Genomic DNA, 13,183 nt, shown 5'->3' with positions numbered 1-13,183 from the left:
TATTGAAGAGTATCGATGCTTTTCAGTCATTATTTAAAGTTTCTGACGGATTTTTGTGACATAAATGCAAGAAATATTTTAAATTTCTTCACTAAAGGAATTAATAACAATACAATAAAATATTCAAGATGCAAGGAGTCATTTTTGAGTGAAGCATAAATGTCCTTTTCAGCCGCTTGATCCTTTATTTGATACTCGATTCTCCTCCATTTATCGATATCAATCAGTTGTTGCTATTGTTTTCATTTTGACTTTAATATTTTTTGTTTTTTAGTTTGTTTTTCTTTTGATACGCATTTTGTTACCATGGAAACGACCGTAAAAGCATTATCGAACGTTAGGGACCAAGCTCCGGCAATTATTATCACGGGACGTCCCAAGCTCTCAGTGTCCGTTGACGCGGATCTTGTTTACAAAAACGAAAAATTCTTTGGCACTCTGATGAACGAAACCCGGCTGCTGGACTCGGTGCTATCCAAAGAGAATCCACAACGGCAACAAGCTGTCCAATTCGAAACTGCCATGTCCGACGAGCTGAAGAAGCTGAAACAACAGCAATTTGTGGATCGAACGCGACGTCAACAGCTGCGCAACGACTGCGAAGAGCTACGAATTTTAGCTGAGCAACTGCGCCTGGCGGCCATCACAAAGGAGCTAGATGAGCACATGGTTGAGCGTCACAGGAACCGTCAGCTGGCGAAGGACGCCAAGGTGAAGGGCAATGAGCGTGCCGAGGCTCAAAGGCTACAACAGTTGGCCCAAGAACAGGAGCGAGAGCTGCTTAAGAAGCAGGAGCAAATCCGTTTTCGCGAGAGTCTCTCTTCCCAGATTGAGCAAACGCAGCTACGACGCAAGCATCAGTGTGTCAAGACCGCAGCAGAACGCGAGGAGAGCATTGTTATCCAGCGGCGCATCGAGGAGGAAGACAAAGCGGAGCAACTGCAAATCCTGAGGATAAAGCAAAAGAATCTGCAGTGCCATCTGGAGTATATGAAGCAGAAGCACGAGTACAAGGAGCGCGAGAAAGCGCTGAGTGCAGAGATGGCGGCCAAGCTAGAGCAGGAGCAAGCGCAACGAGCGCAACAGAAGGACGAAATCGAGGCGGCGAGACGAGCAGCGCAATTGAAGCAGGAACAGATTAGCCTGAAGATTGGGAAACAAGTACAAGAGATTGAGGTGAGCATAGAGCGACGCTTTAATTGCATTCACTTAATACACGATGTCAATTTTTAGAACGTGAAGCGTCAGCGCGACAATCTGCTGCTCGATCTGCTGCAGGCGGAGTACAAAGCCAAGGATGATGAACGCCATCGGCAGCAGTTGGAGCAGGAGCAATTAGAACGTTTGCGCGCACGCCAGGAGCTTGAACGTTATCGCGCTTGCATGCGCGAACGCAGCTTGGAGGATGCTCGCCTCCGGCAGCAACAGATTGTGGAGCGTACCCAGGAGACTGTGGAGAGTCAAGAGATTGAGGAGATTGCCAAGGAACGCACGCGTCGCAGGGAACATGGTGCTTTGCTGCTCTCCATGATTGAGGAAAATAATCGCAAGCGTGCCGAGGCTGCGGCAGAGAATGTCCAGTTCTTCGATATGAAAGCCAAATCGGAAGCGGAGCTCCAACATCGCATTGAAGAGGAGCGTCTTAAGATGCTCAGTTCTGTGCCCGCTGAAGTGCTTCAATATCTACCAAAACATGCGCTTTCCCAAGCCGACCGTAAGCGTTTCAACATTCGCTGGAAAACGGAAATCTTACAGTGAAGGTTACAAGAGAGAGCATTTCGATTTTCAAAACGCATCACCCAAAACCGCCCACAGTGCGTACGTGACGTGAATCATACGTTGGCTGTCGTTGCCAGATCTATGCTTCACAGTGCGTACGTGACGTGTCTCATACGTTGGCCTAATGTTGCCGGATCCACTCAACAAGTGCTCAAGGGCAGTACGCCACTACGTACGTCACTTTTCACTAGCAAATGAATAAATATTATTTCACTTACATAACCCCGTAAATTCACAATTTAAAAATAAAAACTAATTATATTCATAACTATTGTGTGCGTATTTTGTGTAAATAAGGATGGCAATTGATGCGAAAATTGCTTACTATTATTTCACATGAAATAACGGTTAAATTCAACAATAAAATATTTTAATTTTAAAGACATAATACAAATGTAGAAGCGCACTATTTTGTGTGTTCATATAAATAAAAATAATTTACATATGTACATTAATTATTGTATTTTAAAAATGTGCAGCAATTTTAAAAAGCTGAACTTTATTACAATCAAAAAATATTCTTAAAAAATAGTGACAGCTCTTCAATATTCTGCGAGCGGTTGGCAACCCTTGCGACCAGCCCACACAACAGACGTGTGGTATGGCAACACCAGGACATCGCAGTCGCTTTAGTTTAATGGCGGACGACGGAACGTAAAGAAAGAAAGAAAAAGTGGGAGTGATCTTTGTTTTGCTATTTACATCTAAAATAACTCAAGCAGCAAGTAAAAGCAAATAAGTAACGACAAACCAAAACAGGCAAACAACAAATTGCAGTGTGCACGTGTGTGATTATTATTAAAAATGCCTGTGTCAACAATATTTACAGTGCAAAAAAGACAAAAATAAAAAGTGGTGCGCAAACAAAAAAAAAAAAACAAGAAAAAGAAAAATTCCAGAGAATACGACGAACAACAAAAACGTAACGTAGTAAACGCGGAAGCAGCGTGTAAAATAGAAAAAAAAAAAAAAAAAAAAAAAACAAAAACGAACTTTGTACGCAGCAGACAAATAAGAAAAAAAAATGTCGACACAACGGTTAAATGCTGCCGAAAAGGATTTGGAGAAATTCATCAAATTCCTGGCACTGAAGTCCACACAGGTTGTGGTGCAGTCACGCCTCGGCGAAAAGATACAAACCCAATGCAATCCGTTGGCTGGCAACGATTGGTTCAACATTGTGGTGCAGGATCATCCCGACGTCCTCGATGAAACGAAGCGTGCGTTATCCTTGAAACCCGGCGACAGCATCATGCAACGTCTGCCGCTCTGCATTGAGATCTCGCTGAAGACCAGTGAAGGTGATCAAATGATACTTGAGGTGTGGTCCTTGGATTTGCTACCCTTAGACAACAATAAAGCAGGAGGCACAGAGGACACGGGCAATAAGGGAGAGAATGAGAATCAAGTGCTGAAGGCTTCCCATGCAATCTACAATCGCATGGGCATCATGCTAAAGTCGCTGATATCTCTCACACGCACTACGCCCGCTTACAAATTGTCGCGTCGCCAATGTCCCGACTCCTATGGCATCTTCTATCGCATCTACGTCGATAGACCACAAGTGCACACACTCGGAGAGGGCCACAAGCACGTGAAGATTGGGCAGCTCAATACGATTGTGGGCTCACTGATTATGTCAGTAGCGTATCGCACTAAGTTGACCATTTCCCCAACTGCCGGACATCATCAGGCAACGACAATAACAACGGGAACAACGACAACAGCACAGCAGGGAACCATAATGCTCAAATCGGATCACTTTCGTCCTGCCAGCGATGCCAATTCGCCCACTTCGCAGCTATCCTCGTTTAAACCACCTACACTGGGCGGAATTGGTGGTGCAAATGGCTTCGAGAAGGTGGACAAGAGACACATTGACATTGAGAAGCCTTTGCGACCGGGCGCTTTTACGGATCTGGGCAAGTTGCGACAGTTTACGGAGCATGATTTTGTGCTGCCCGAGACGCCGCCCTTTGAGTGGTTGTTGCGTTGCAATCGCCAAGATTCCATTGAATCCCTGCATCGCAAATGCGAATCACCAGTCAGCAATAATAACATAAATATCAACAATAATAATGGTAGCAATGGCAATTTAAATCATAACAATAACATCTTGAATATCAACAACAATTCAGCGGCCTTCAAGAGCTTTGAGAAGGTTCAAGTTGCCACATCGCCCATCAAGAGTCTTTTAATACCTGCCTCTCGTCACAACTCAGCGCCCACGTTGCAACCACAGCAACAACAGCAGCAATCTCAGCCAGCGCAACAACAGCAGCCTACTACGTCTTCGGATGACGATAGTCTGCTGAAGGAGCTGCATTTTCCCTTTGCATCGCCTACATCGCATGTAAATGATCTGGCTAAATTCTACAGGGAATGCTATCATGCACCACCATTGCGTGGTCTTGGGGAGCTGCAGGCACCGAGCACAGTGGCGAGTAGTTGTGGCGCCACAGCAGCGGCAACAGCTGCGGCCACAGCATCCGCTACAGCTGCAGCGGCGGCGGCAGCAGCAGCTGCAATCGATGGCAGCATGGATGATTTGTCGCGACAGCTGGAACAGTTTGAGACATCGCTGGAGGATTACGATAAGCTTGTCTCGCAATTTGGGTTAAGCGGTTCCTCGTCAACTGGCAGCCGCAGCAGCGGCGGACTTCAGATGAGCAATTGAGAGAGTTGCTCAAGTAGATGTCGAGATTTAAGGTTACACACCCGATATTAATTCAAGCATAATGTGCTTAGTTGCCTCAGCAAAATATTAGGCAGGTATCCCAAAAACTATTATTAATGCAATAGAATATGTTTAGTGGCCACAACTTAATTTGGTAGTGAATAATTAGACAGTTAACTCAGAAAAGCAATTGCTATTATAGTAGAATGTGCTTAGCTTCATATCAAAAGGTTACTCAGTCATCTTAAAAATTGCATTAAACTTATCAGTAGAATTTTGTTCAATTTACAGTTTCTTGGAATTTTATAACATAACATATAAATATTACATTTGTTTGATTAGTTCTCTTTAAATATACATAAATAATGAGGTAGTTGAGTATGCTCAACTGTTTTATCTTCAACTTTGACAGTTATCCTCAAAATGCAATTAACTTAAACGAACTCAACTAATTGAGCTTTTTCACTCATAAAATGATAAGAACTGAGGCAGTTAAGCGCATTATACTGTAGTATGATCACGATCATTGCTCCACACACAATTTTTGTATATTTATCAAGCAGGGAGCTATACAAACACATACATACATTCATAAACTCACACAAACATAAACACTTACTCATACAACAATACGTTATTAGATTTGGGGCGTTACTTGGTTGTTTTGTATTTCTCTTTGTTCATGTGCCTTTATATACAAGTATATCAATAATATATAGTATATATATATAATCTATATGTCTTAAGTTCTACTGCAGCTTAAAAGTTTCATTTACAATTTTGTCATTTAGTTTGGCTTTCAGATTAGTTGTAAGTTCGACAGCAAACAACAGTTGCCTTTCCTTTGTGTATGTTAATTTAGCAACTTAAACATAAGTACTTTTTAAAAAATGAGAAACCAAACTATTAGCATAGATAATTAAAAATATGTATGTGTCAAACGAAAGACTTAATAAGCATAGTTAACTAATCGTATAGTACTGCATACTTGTTTAATCATGATGTATAAATTCATTTTCATTTATTATATCGCTGCAATTGTTACATATTTGCAATTATTGAAATTCATTCGGTATCACTTGATCGAAAAAGTGTCCAAGATGCTTTTTGATAAATTTAGAGTTTAATCATTAAATTTAAAGTACTTGCAAATTTGTAACGAATCGCAATACATATTAAAATGTAAATATATCGAAAAAAAAGTGAAAAAACAGGGAGGAAATCTGTTGCAAAATTTTGTAATATATTAAAATATTTGTATACTCTTTAAATTGTATTGATGCGCTTTGTTATTTATTGGTTCCGCGAATTGCGAAATTTTTGCATATATACAAATATATTTATTACAAATAATATAATATTGGTAAATACAACTAAGCAAAATGCATAAAGGAAATGTAAAATTAAACGAAATTGTTAATCAGACATCATCACACAATGTTTATTTATTTGGTGGATTTGTGCGTCAGAATCATGTCTGATCACGAGACCTCAACACAAAATGTGAATTATCTATAGCAGGCGATCAAGATGATATAACAATCGGCTTTGTAGTGATTTTTATTTTTTTTTTTTTATAATAATGTTTCTTATCAAACTTGCCCTACAATTCACCTTGAAGCTTGAGGCTGTCAGATTCGTACATTTTTGCATATATTCATATGTAAATAACGCATATAAAGCTAATATTTATGTAAACAACGTTTGCTCTGCAGTGATGATTATCAGTTTGATATTGCTCTATCTCTTTCTCACTCGCTCCCAAAAGCTTAACTGCTTGTCGCTTGTTTTGGTTGGTTTTTTGTTGCTTTTTGTCATTGCCTTCTATTCCAATTGTTTTGTTGTTGTGTAATGTACAATGTACATGTGTGTATTTGTTGTGGTTTCAGCTGCACAAGAACAACAACAACAAGAAACAAAAGAGAGCAAATAGTCCCACACTATCACTACCCCCAATGGATTGCAGTATTTCTCGCTCTCTCTCCTCTCCTTCTCGTCAGCATATCAGTCTCTTTTAGTTTTTTTTTTGGTTGCAATTGCAAAAAATTTTTGTCCCCACGGCGAATTAACGTCACTATGGCAACGACATCGCTAAGGTTAAATAGTTTTATTTTTAACAATATATGTGCATACTTGTGAATATATATGTACAAAACAGATGTGCTTATAACTGTTTTTGTTGTTGCTGTTGTTTAGCTACTATCTGCTCTTTTGCTCAGTTGTTGTTTTTTCGAGTGCTAATGAATCTGACTAACACATTGCACAGATACACATACACAAACAAGTTACGTGGGTGGGCAGACAAATTCGGCAGCTGCATTCTGGCAGGTCGTGGAACTTTTAGAGTGACCGTCGCCCTCCCAACAGGTCGTTGGTAACACTGCACCTGTCACATTCTGTGCTTCAAGATTTGTTGTTGTCGCTGTTCGCCTTTGTTATTGTTGCCAAGCGAAGTGATTTTCGCAGTTTGCTTTGTCGTAGACTTCGTACGTCTTCCAATGTATGTATGAGTAAATGTATGTATGGCAAACCTTACTCAACTTACATACACATGCATATGCATGTACAAATGGTAATTGCTATGGCTAGCCGAGCAACCAACCACTGCGCTCCAATTTGTTACCCCTGCCCCCACTAAGGCTACACACTGTCGCCGCCACGTCAGTTACACAGCTCACATCCGGCGCTAGGTTTGGCAAGTTTTGTTTTTTTTTATGCATATCTGTTTTGTGGGTAGACTCTCACTTTTGTGCACCCACGTTGAACCGTATAAAGTCAATTAATTTTAATTCATTCTGGGTCATAGAGGAAGTTTATGCACTGAAAATACAATTTAAATGATCTTCGATCACTTCAAAGCAACAAGTCTTAAATAAAAAAAATTAAAGACGGCATTTCGAATGCTGAGCTGAGTAATTTGGTTTTGAAATTTCAAGATAAGAAGAGCAGCAAAGCAAAACACGATACCGATAAGCTGCTCAAAATGTGGCTACATTTTTGGAATTTTTGAGCACTCACCACAATAAGAAAACGATCAATGACTGTGCAGCAGTTTGAGAGCAACTGGTTTGACAGCTTTAGCTTGCATTCATAAATATGTTTGCATGCATACACACACATATTCACGCGATTGCATATGTGTGTAAGAGGCATTTACATGCACTCGAAACTGGGGGCGAGTTGTTGTTTGTCTGGTTTGCCGGTTTTTGCGCCAGCTGCAATAATAAATAGCATAATTGAAGTTAAATTTAGACACCCACTGTATCCGCTTACAGCAGACACAATTGCCTTTTCTTTGCGATAGATACTTTCAATAGATCTCAAGAAAGAGAGATTTTATATTTATTATCAACGGTATGCTCGAACATTTCTAGAAAACAGAAACATAGCAATGTAAACACTATGTAATTTAATTATAGTGAGCGTCCCAAACAACTGTTGCTACGTGCCATTTGTCTCGCAGAACTAGTCGCGCTGTAAGGGGCGCCACCCCGTCGTATACTTGACGTTGTCGTTGACACCCATTTTTATTTTGCTTTTTTTTTTTCGGTGGCCTCGCTTTTGTTTGTTTTCATTATGTGTGGGGCGATGAGACGGACAAACAAAAGCCAATGATCGAATCACGTCTGGAAGCTAAATGGGCGATGGGATAAAGGTGCGTAAAGTGTCATAAAATTCTATAGCTTGATGAAATTACAAGCTGATGTTTATGTCTTAACGGACTATACTATATAGTAGTCGGATAGTCGTATAAATTATAGCGAACGAGATGCAATTAAAATTTCAATGCGGAAGTTGCAAAAGTTGCACTGCAAGGCGGAAGTGCATTTCACACACTTGACAGCAAATGTTTGTATTTGAGAATAATAATATTCGACTATTGTGAAAAAATATTTATTCAATATATAGTAAACATTCTAATGTCGTAAATAATCAAAAAATCTTAGTGTTGAATGTTGATAACAAATTCGTTTGTTACATAGTGGTTTCCTCATTCCTTGTTGTGTATTTAACAATTATTATCATTTTACAGTACAAGATTGTAAGTGCTAATTAAAGCGATAAGAGCAAAGATAGTGATTATGACTATGATAAACACTATTGAAAAGCGTTGACCATTAATTCAAAAGTTGGCGCTCATAACGAAAACTATCGATTAATATGGCACTTAAACTGTACAGTCTCTTGATATAGGCAGCCCTGGGATATGGTACAGTTCTCAAACTGTACAGTTGCTTTTTTAGTATATTTTACAGTATGTTTCGAAAACTAAGATAAATTTAAAGGAAAATAATAATTTACGTGTGAGAAAAAAAAATAATATACATAGAAAAACTATCATAATTCAGCTTTTTCTTCAAGCTATGAACATTTTTGAAATATACCAATATTCAATTTAAAATGAAACCAGGGCTGTTGTATGTTAGTAACTGCTAGCGTTTAAAAGCATATTTTAGAAATTCAGATTGCAGCCACACTGATGTATTAATTTAGACTCTGTTAATTAAATTCTTAATTAAAAAGAGAATTTAATTCAAGAAAATTTGTGAAAAAGTGTTAAATAGGTAATTAAAATAATAAATTACGTTAAAAATCTCCTTAAAGTGTTTAAAACTAAAGAGTTCAGTATGAATTGAGTGCGAAACACAAAATTCGCGTGTACGCCCAATTTGGCAAGACAACTTTTCTTGTGTTGTTGTCGTTTACCTTAAATACATATGCCAGTGCTGTCCATTGTAGCTTGAAATAGCTGTGAAATATATTAATAAACCGGATTTAGCCGTAAAACGGCTAAGTAGTCTGCAACGATCTCACAGACGACACAGTTTGACGAACGCTATATTTTGTTTGCAGTTTTCAGCGAGCTTAGACGTTGGGTTGATTGACGCGAGTGCAACAAGTGAAAGCCAAAATTCCAGAAATGCCACCCGTTCAGTAAGCAATGAGAACTAAAATGAAGTAGAACTTTTAACCCCAATTACATCATCGTAACATCTTCTAATTTTGTGGTCCAGTGTCTAAGAAATCAAAATGTGACCCAGATTAACTGTTTGCCATTGACCATAACACATCGTAAAACACACTTTAATTGCAAATTATGCAAATCCATGTTGTTTGTGTTCGTTGTTGCATCTGCTGGATGTTTGCTGCCCGCATAAATTGCACTTTTCATACTGTTAACGCGCCAGATGTTTACTACACACACCGATGACGTCATGGCAACATTCAAATTTATTTTTAGACGCCGCCTTCGTTGCGTACTACTGTCCATGTGTGCCACTGTGGGTGTGTGTGTTTGTGTGTTGTTTACCTATCGCTTTATGTGTGGGGCGCTAAATTCAAAAACCTATCGATTAATCCTGACATCGCTGCCCTTTTAGCACACAACATCTGCACTGTTTAACGCTTGCACTTCAACTGCCGCCTCAACTTTCAAAGCAACTCAAAATTGCTTTATTTATTATATCCATAAGGAATGTAAAAGCTTTTAATTTTGTTTTCTTCTTGTTGTCGCATATTCGTCAGTAATATGATTCAGCAGACGTCAACAGCGGGCTTGATAAGCAATCCACACAAAACTCGTTGTAGCCCAAAACAAAAAAGTTTTCTGTCGCCTTCGTTTCCAGTTGCCTTTCTCATGCACTGCCCAACAGTTGTTGCGCGTTTTAAGCTTCCATCATGATGTACTCCAAAGCCGAAGTGTAATCGCTTAATAATTAATTTCAAAATATCCCATCAAATCCCGAACTAATCTTCACATCTTTCTTACAGAATCCAGGCTACCAATATGTCGCTGAGTGCAATGCATTGCACGAGATGCGCGGATGGCTTTGAACCCACCGAGAAGATTGTCAACTCCAATGGCGAACTCTGGCACACACAATGCTTTGTGTAAATATTCATTATAAAATATTCTCTCTCTTCTACATATTAGTCATACATTTTATTCTTTGCTTTGCAGTTGTGCTCAGTGTTTCCGTCCGTTCCAGGATGGCATTTTTTACGAATTTGAGGGTCGCAAGTACTGCGAACGTGATTTCCATGTGCTTTTTGCGCCATGTTGCAACAAGTGCGGCGAGTTTGTTATCGGCCGCGTTATCAAGGCCATGTCCGCCAGCTGGCATCCACAATGCTTCCGCTGCCAGTTGTGTGCCAAAGAGTTGGCCGACAGTGGCTTTATACGCAATCAGAATCGTGCACTTTGCCACGAATGCAATGCCAAGGTGAAGGCTGAGATCACCGGACGTTATGTGTGCCAAAAGTGTCAGTAAGTAGGCGTGGTAGGCTTACGTCATAAACATTTCATTGATTCATTCTTTGCAACATCATTTTAGTGGTTTGATTGACGAGGAACCGCTGCGATTCCGGGGCGAAGTCTATCATGGTTATCATTTCAATTGTTCGTCTTGCGGCACCGAATTGGATGCCACAGCGCGTGAGGTGAAGAGTCGCCCAGGTCTAGCTGCCAATGATATGGTGAGTGTGGGGAATATATACATATATATGTAGTGACTGCACGTAAACGCCTAAACGGTAAGAGTTTGGAGGCTTAAGTTCTTACAGAACATAGCTTACCAAACGAGACCCTGACTTACGGGAAACATCTAATCTTCTGGATCTTACCGTTAGGGTAAACATTTCACTTTATAAATAAGTCAGTCAAAGAATTTGATATGCGTGTCTCCATATTGCTAATTTATACCATTTACTTTGCACAGAATGAACTGTATTGTCTTCGCTGCCACGACAAGATGGGGATTCCGATTTGCGGCGCCTGTCGTCGTCCCATTGAGGAGCGTGTGGTCACAGCGCTGGGCAAGCACTGGCATGTGGAGCATTTCGTATGCGCCAAGTGTGAGAAACCCTTCCTGGGACATCGCCACTACGAGAAGCGCGGTCTGGCGTATTGCGAGACGCATTATCATCAACTGTTTGGCAATCTGTGCTTCGTGTGTAACCAAGTCATTGGTGGCGATGGTGAGTAGACTTGATATAACTGATAAACGAATTGAATTACATTTATGTATATCTGTCAACAGTTTTTACTGCGCTGAACAAGGCGTGGTGTGTGCATCACTTTGCCTGCTCCGTGTGCGACACCAAGATGACGCAAAAGTCAAAATTCTACGAATACGATGAGAAGCCCGTCTGCAAGAAATGCTATGAACGTTTCCCCAACGAGCTGCGACGTCGTCTGCGCACCTCCCACGAGATGACCATGAAGAAGAATGTCTAGTGATTGGTCAGCAGACTGTCCGCTGTCAAATTTCCAAACACAAATCTACGTTAAAACGTGCCTTTTCAGCAACGAGTGCCTTCAACACAATTGAAAGCAAAATCTTTAGATCGCTTAGTTCTCTGTTTGTAGTTGTCCACTTCTAACATTCAATGTTAATCCTTGAAACTAAAAAAAAAAAAAAAAAAAAACAATCTTGTGCTTATATTTTCATATTTTCTTTGCAAATTGTGTAACTTTGTTGTACTGTGTAATTTCTAAAGTAACAAATGCCTATTGCTAACAACGACATGCAAAATGTGCATCAAAAGATGTTCTTCGGCAGCTATTTATGTTGTTATTTAATTGAATTTTTATTTATATATAATCGTACATAAATGTGTTTTTAATATAGAAGAAAATATAAACGAGTATACAGTAAAAAACTAAAACAACAAGACGTATTTTTAATTTTAACGACATTTTTGAAGCGAACATGTTAAGTGTGTCACGGCTAAGCAAAGACAACAACCAGACGCTGTTAACGCATTACAGCTCTGTTCAGCTGCTGTTAATAGAACTGTTGTTGCTTATCGGTAATCGTTGTATCGATAACAAAAGTTCGTTTTGTTTGAAATTAATTTTGATCGCTTCCTGTGCTATTTCTCAATTTTATAAAATTGATATCCTACTTTTAAATGATGCAATATTTTTGTTGTTGATTCTTTTTCATGACTAATTCGCTATTATTTGCGCTCATTTGTCTTCGTCTCACTGACCTCGGTGCGCACTTAACAATTTAGTTTTCTTTTTATTTTGTTTTATTAATAATTGGCTGAAGCCCGCCAGTGCTTGGGATGTCTCTATTCGGACTTGGGGGCTTGCAGTTGCAAAATTTATGGCATACATTACGGCAGACAGTTTAATTGGGTATCGACGTTTATTAATTTGTCCTGGGCCAAAACCAGACTGAACATTATGTATCGCTGACTGCCAATTTGGACTCTTAAAGCCGAATCCTTTTTGGCCACATGGCTTTTCAACACGTTAGCTAAATTCTTTTTCTGTGCTTTTCATTTTTTGTGTTGAGGAAAAAAGCTACGCACATTAATTAGGCACCTTCATTAGACACATGCCTATCATGTTGAAGAACAGAAGATGAGGGCGCCGGGGGCCAAGTTGAGTTGGCTTTTTGCAGTTTTATGTGATTAAGCCAGACGCGCTCACAATTTAAATTGCTGGCCGAGCAAGAGCCAGCCAACATGCTGATGCTCCATACGCGCCTTTTTGCCTCGCTCTCTGTGTATCTGTATCACGAATTGGCAATTGAGCAGCCTCCATCTGAAAGCAACCAAGTTGGAGTCTGCAGTGCAATTTAAGAGGCAGAGAGTCAAGAGTCTGCTGCTCATCAAGATGCAGAGAGAAGCGCAACAGCAAGAGCAACAACATTGTCTGCGTCTGTGCGACGTTCGCTCGTCAGCGTTTGAGCCAATAATTATGGTTATTAATCG

The 13,183-nt window shown here is 39.9% G+C and overlaps 3 protein-coding genes across 6 annotated transcripts; all 3 read left to right on the top strand.

Moving 5' to 3' along the window:
* The first annotated feature begins 222 nt into the window (after positions 1–222).
* LOC133838103 (meiosis-specific nuclear structural protein 1) lies at positions 223–2,672 on the top strand. Its single transcript, XM_062269069.1, has 2 exons — positions 223–1,176; positions 1,234–2,672. The coding sequence occupies exons 1-2, from the start codon at positions 307–309 to the stop codon at positions 1,756–1,758; spliced, it is 1,395 nt and encodes a 464-aa protein (XP_062125053.1). The 5' UTR covers positions 223–306; the 3' UTR covers positions 1,759–2,672.
* A 126-nt stretch (positions 2,673–2,798) lies between these two features.
* Positions 2,799–5,879, top strand: LOC133838101 (autophagy-related protein 13 homolog). The gene has a single exon (XM_062269067.1). It carries the CDS (start codon positions 2,804–2,806, stop codon positions 4,454–4,456), a length of 1,653 nt encoding a protein of 550 aa, XP_062125051.1. The 5' UTR covers positions 2,799–2,803; the 3' UTR covers positions 4,457–5,879.
* A 3,028-nt stretch (positions 5,880–8,907) lies between these two features.
* Positions 8,908–11,921, top strand: LOC133838106 (LIM and senescent cell antigen-like-containing domain protein 1). Of its 4 annotated transcripts, XM_062269074.1 has the most exons (7): positions 8,929–9,021; positions 9,311–9,391; positions 10,229–10,348; positions 10,419–10,724; positions 10,792–10,933; positions 11,176–11,434; positions 11,497–11,921. In XM_062269074.1, the coding sequence occupies exons 2-7, from the start codon at positions 9,378–9,380 to the stop codon at positions 11,691–11,693; spliced, it is 1,038 nt and encodes a 345-aa protein (XP_062125058.1). In that variant the 5' UTR covers positions 8,929–9,021; positions 9,311–9,377; the 3' UTR covers positions 11,694–11,921. The 4 variants fall into 4 exon arrangements, with proteins under 4 accessions (XP_062125061.1, XP_062125058.1, XP_062125060.1 ...); XM_062269077.1 differs by lacking the exon at positions 9,311–9,391 and having other exon boundaries at positions 8,908–9,021; XM_062269076.1 differs by lacking the exon at positions 8,929–9,021 and having other exon boundaries at positions 9,296–9,391.
* Positions 11,922–13,183: the final 1,262 nt, after the last annotated feature.

The sequence above is a fragment of the Drosophila sulfurigaster genome, chromosome 2R (assembly GCF_023558435.1).
Source record: "Drosophila sulfurigaster albostrigata strain 15112-1811.04 chromosome 2R, ASM2355843v2, whole genome shotgun sequence".
Taxonomy (NCBI): Eukaryota; Metazoa; Arthropoda; class Insecta; order Diptera; family Drosophilidae; genus Drosophila; species Drosophila sulfurigaster.
The sequence above is the reverse complement of the archived record's forward strand: the minus strand, read 5'-3'. Positions and strand labels throughout refer to the sequence as shown.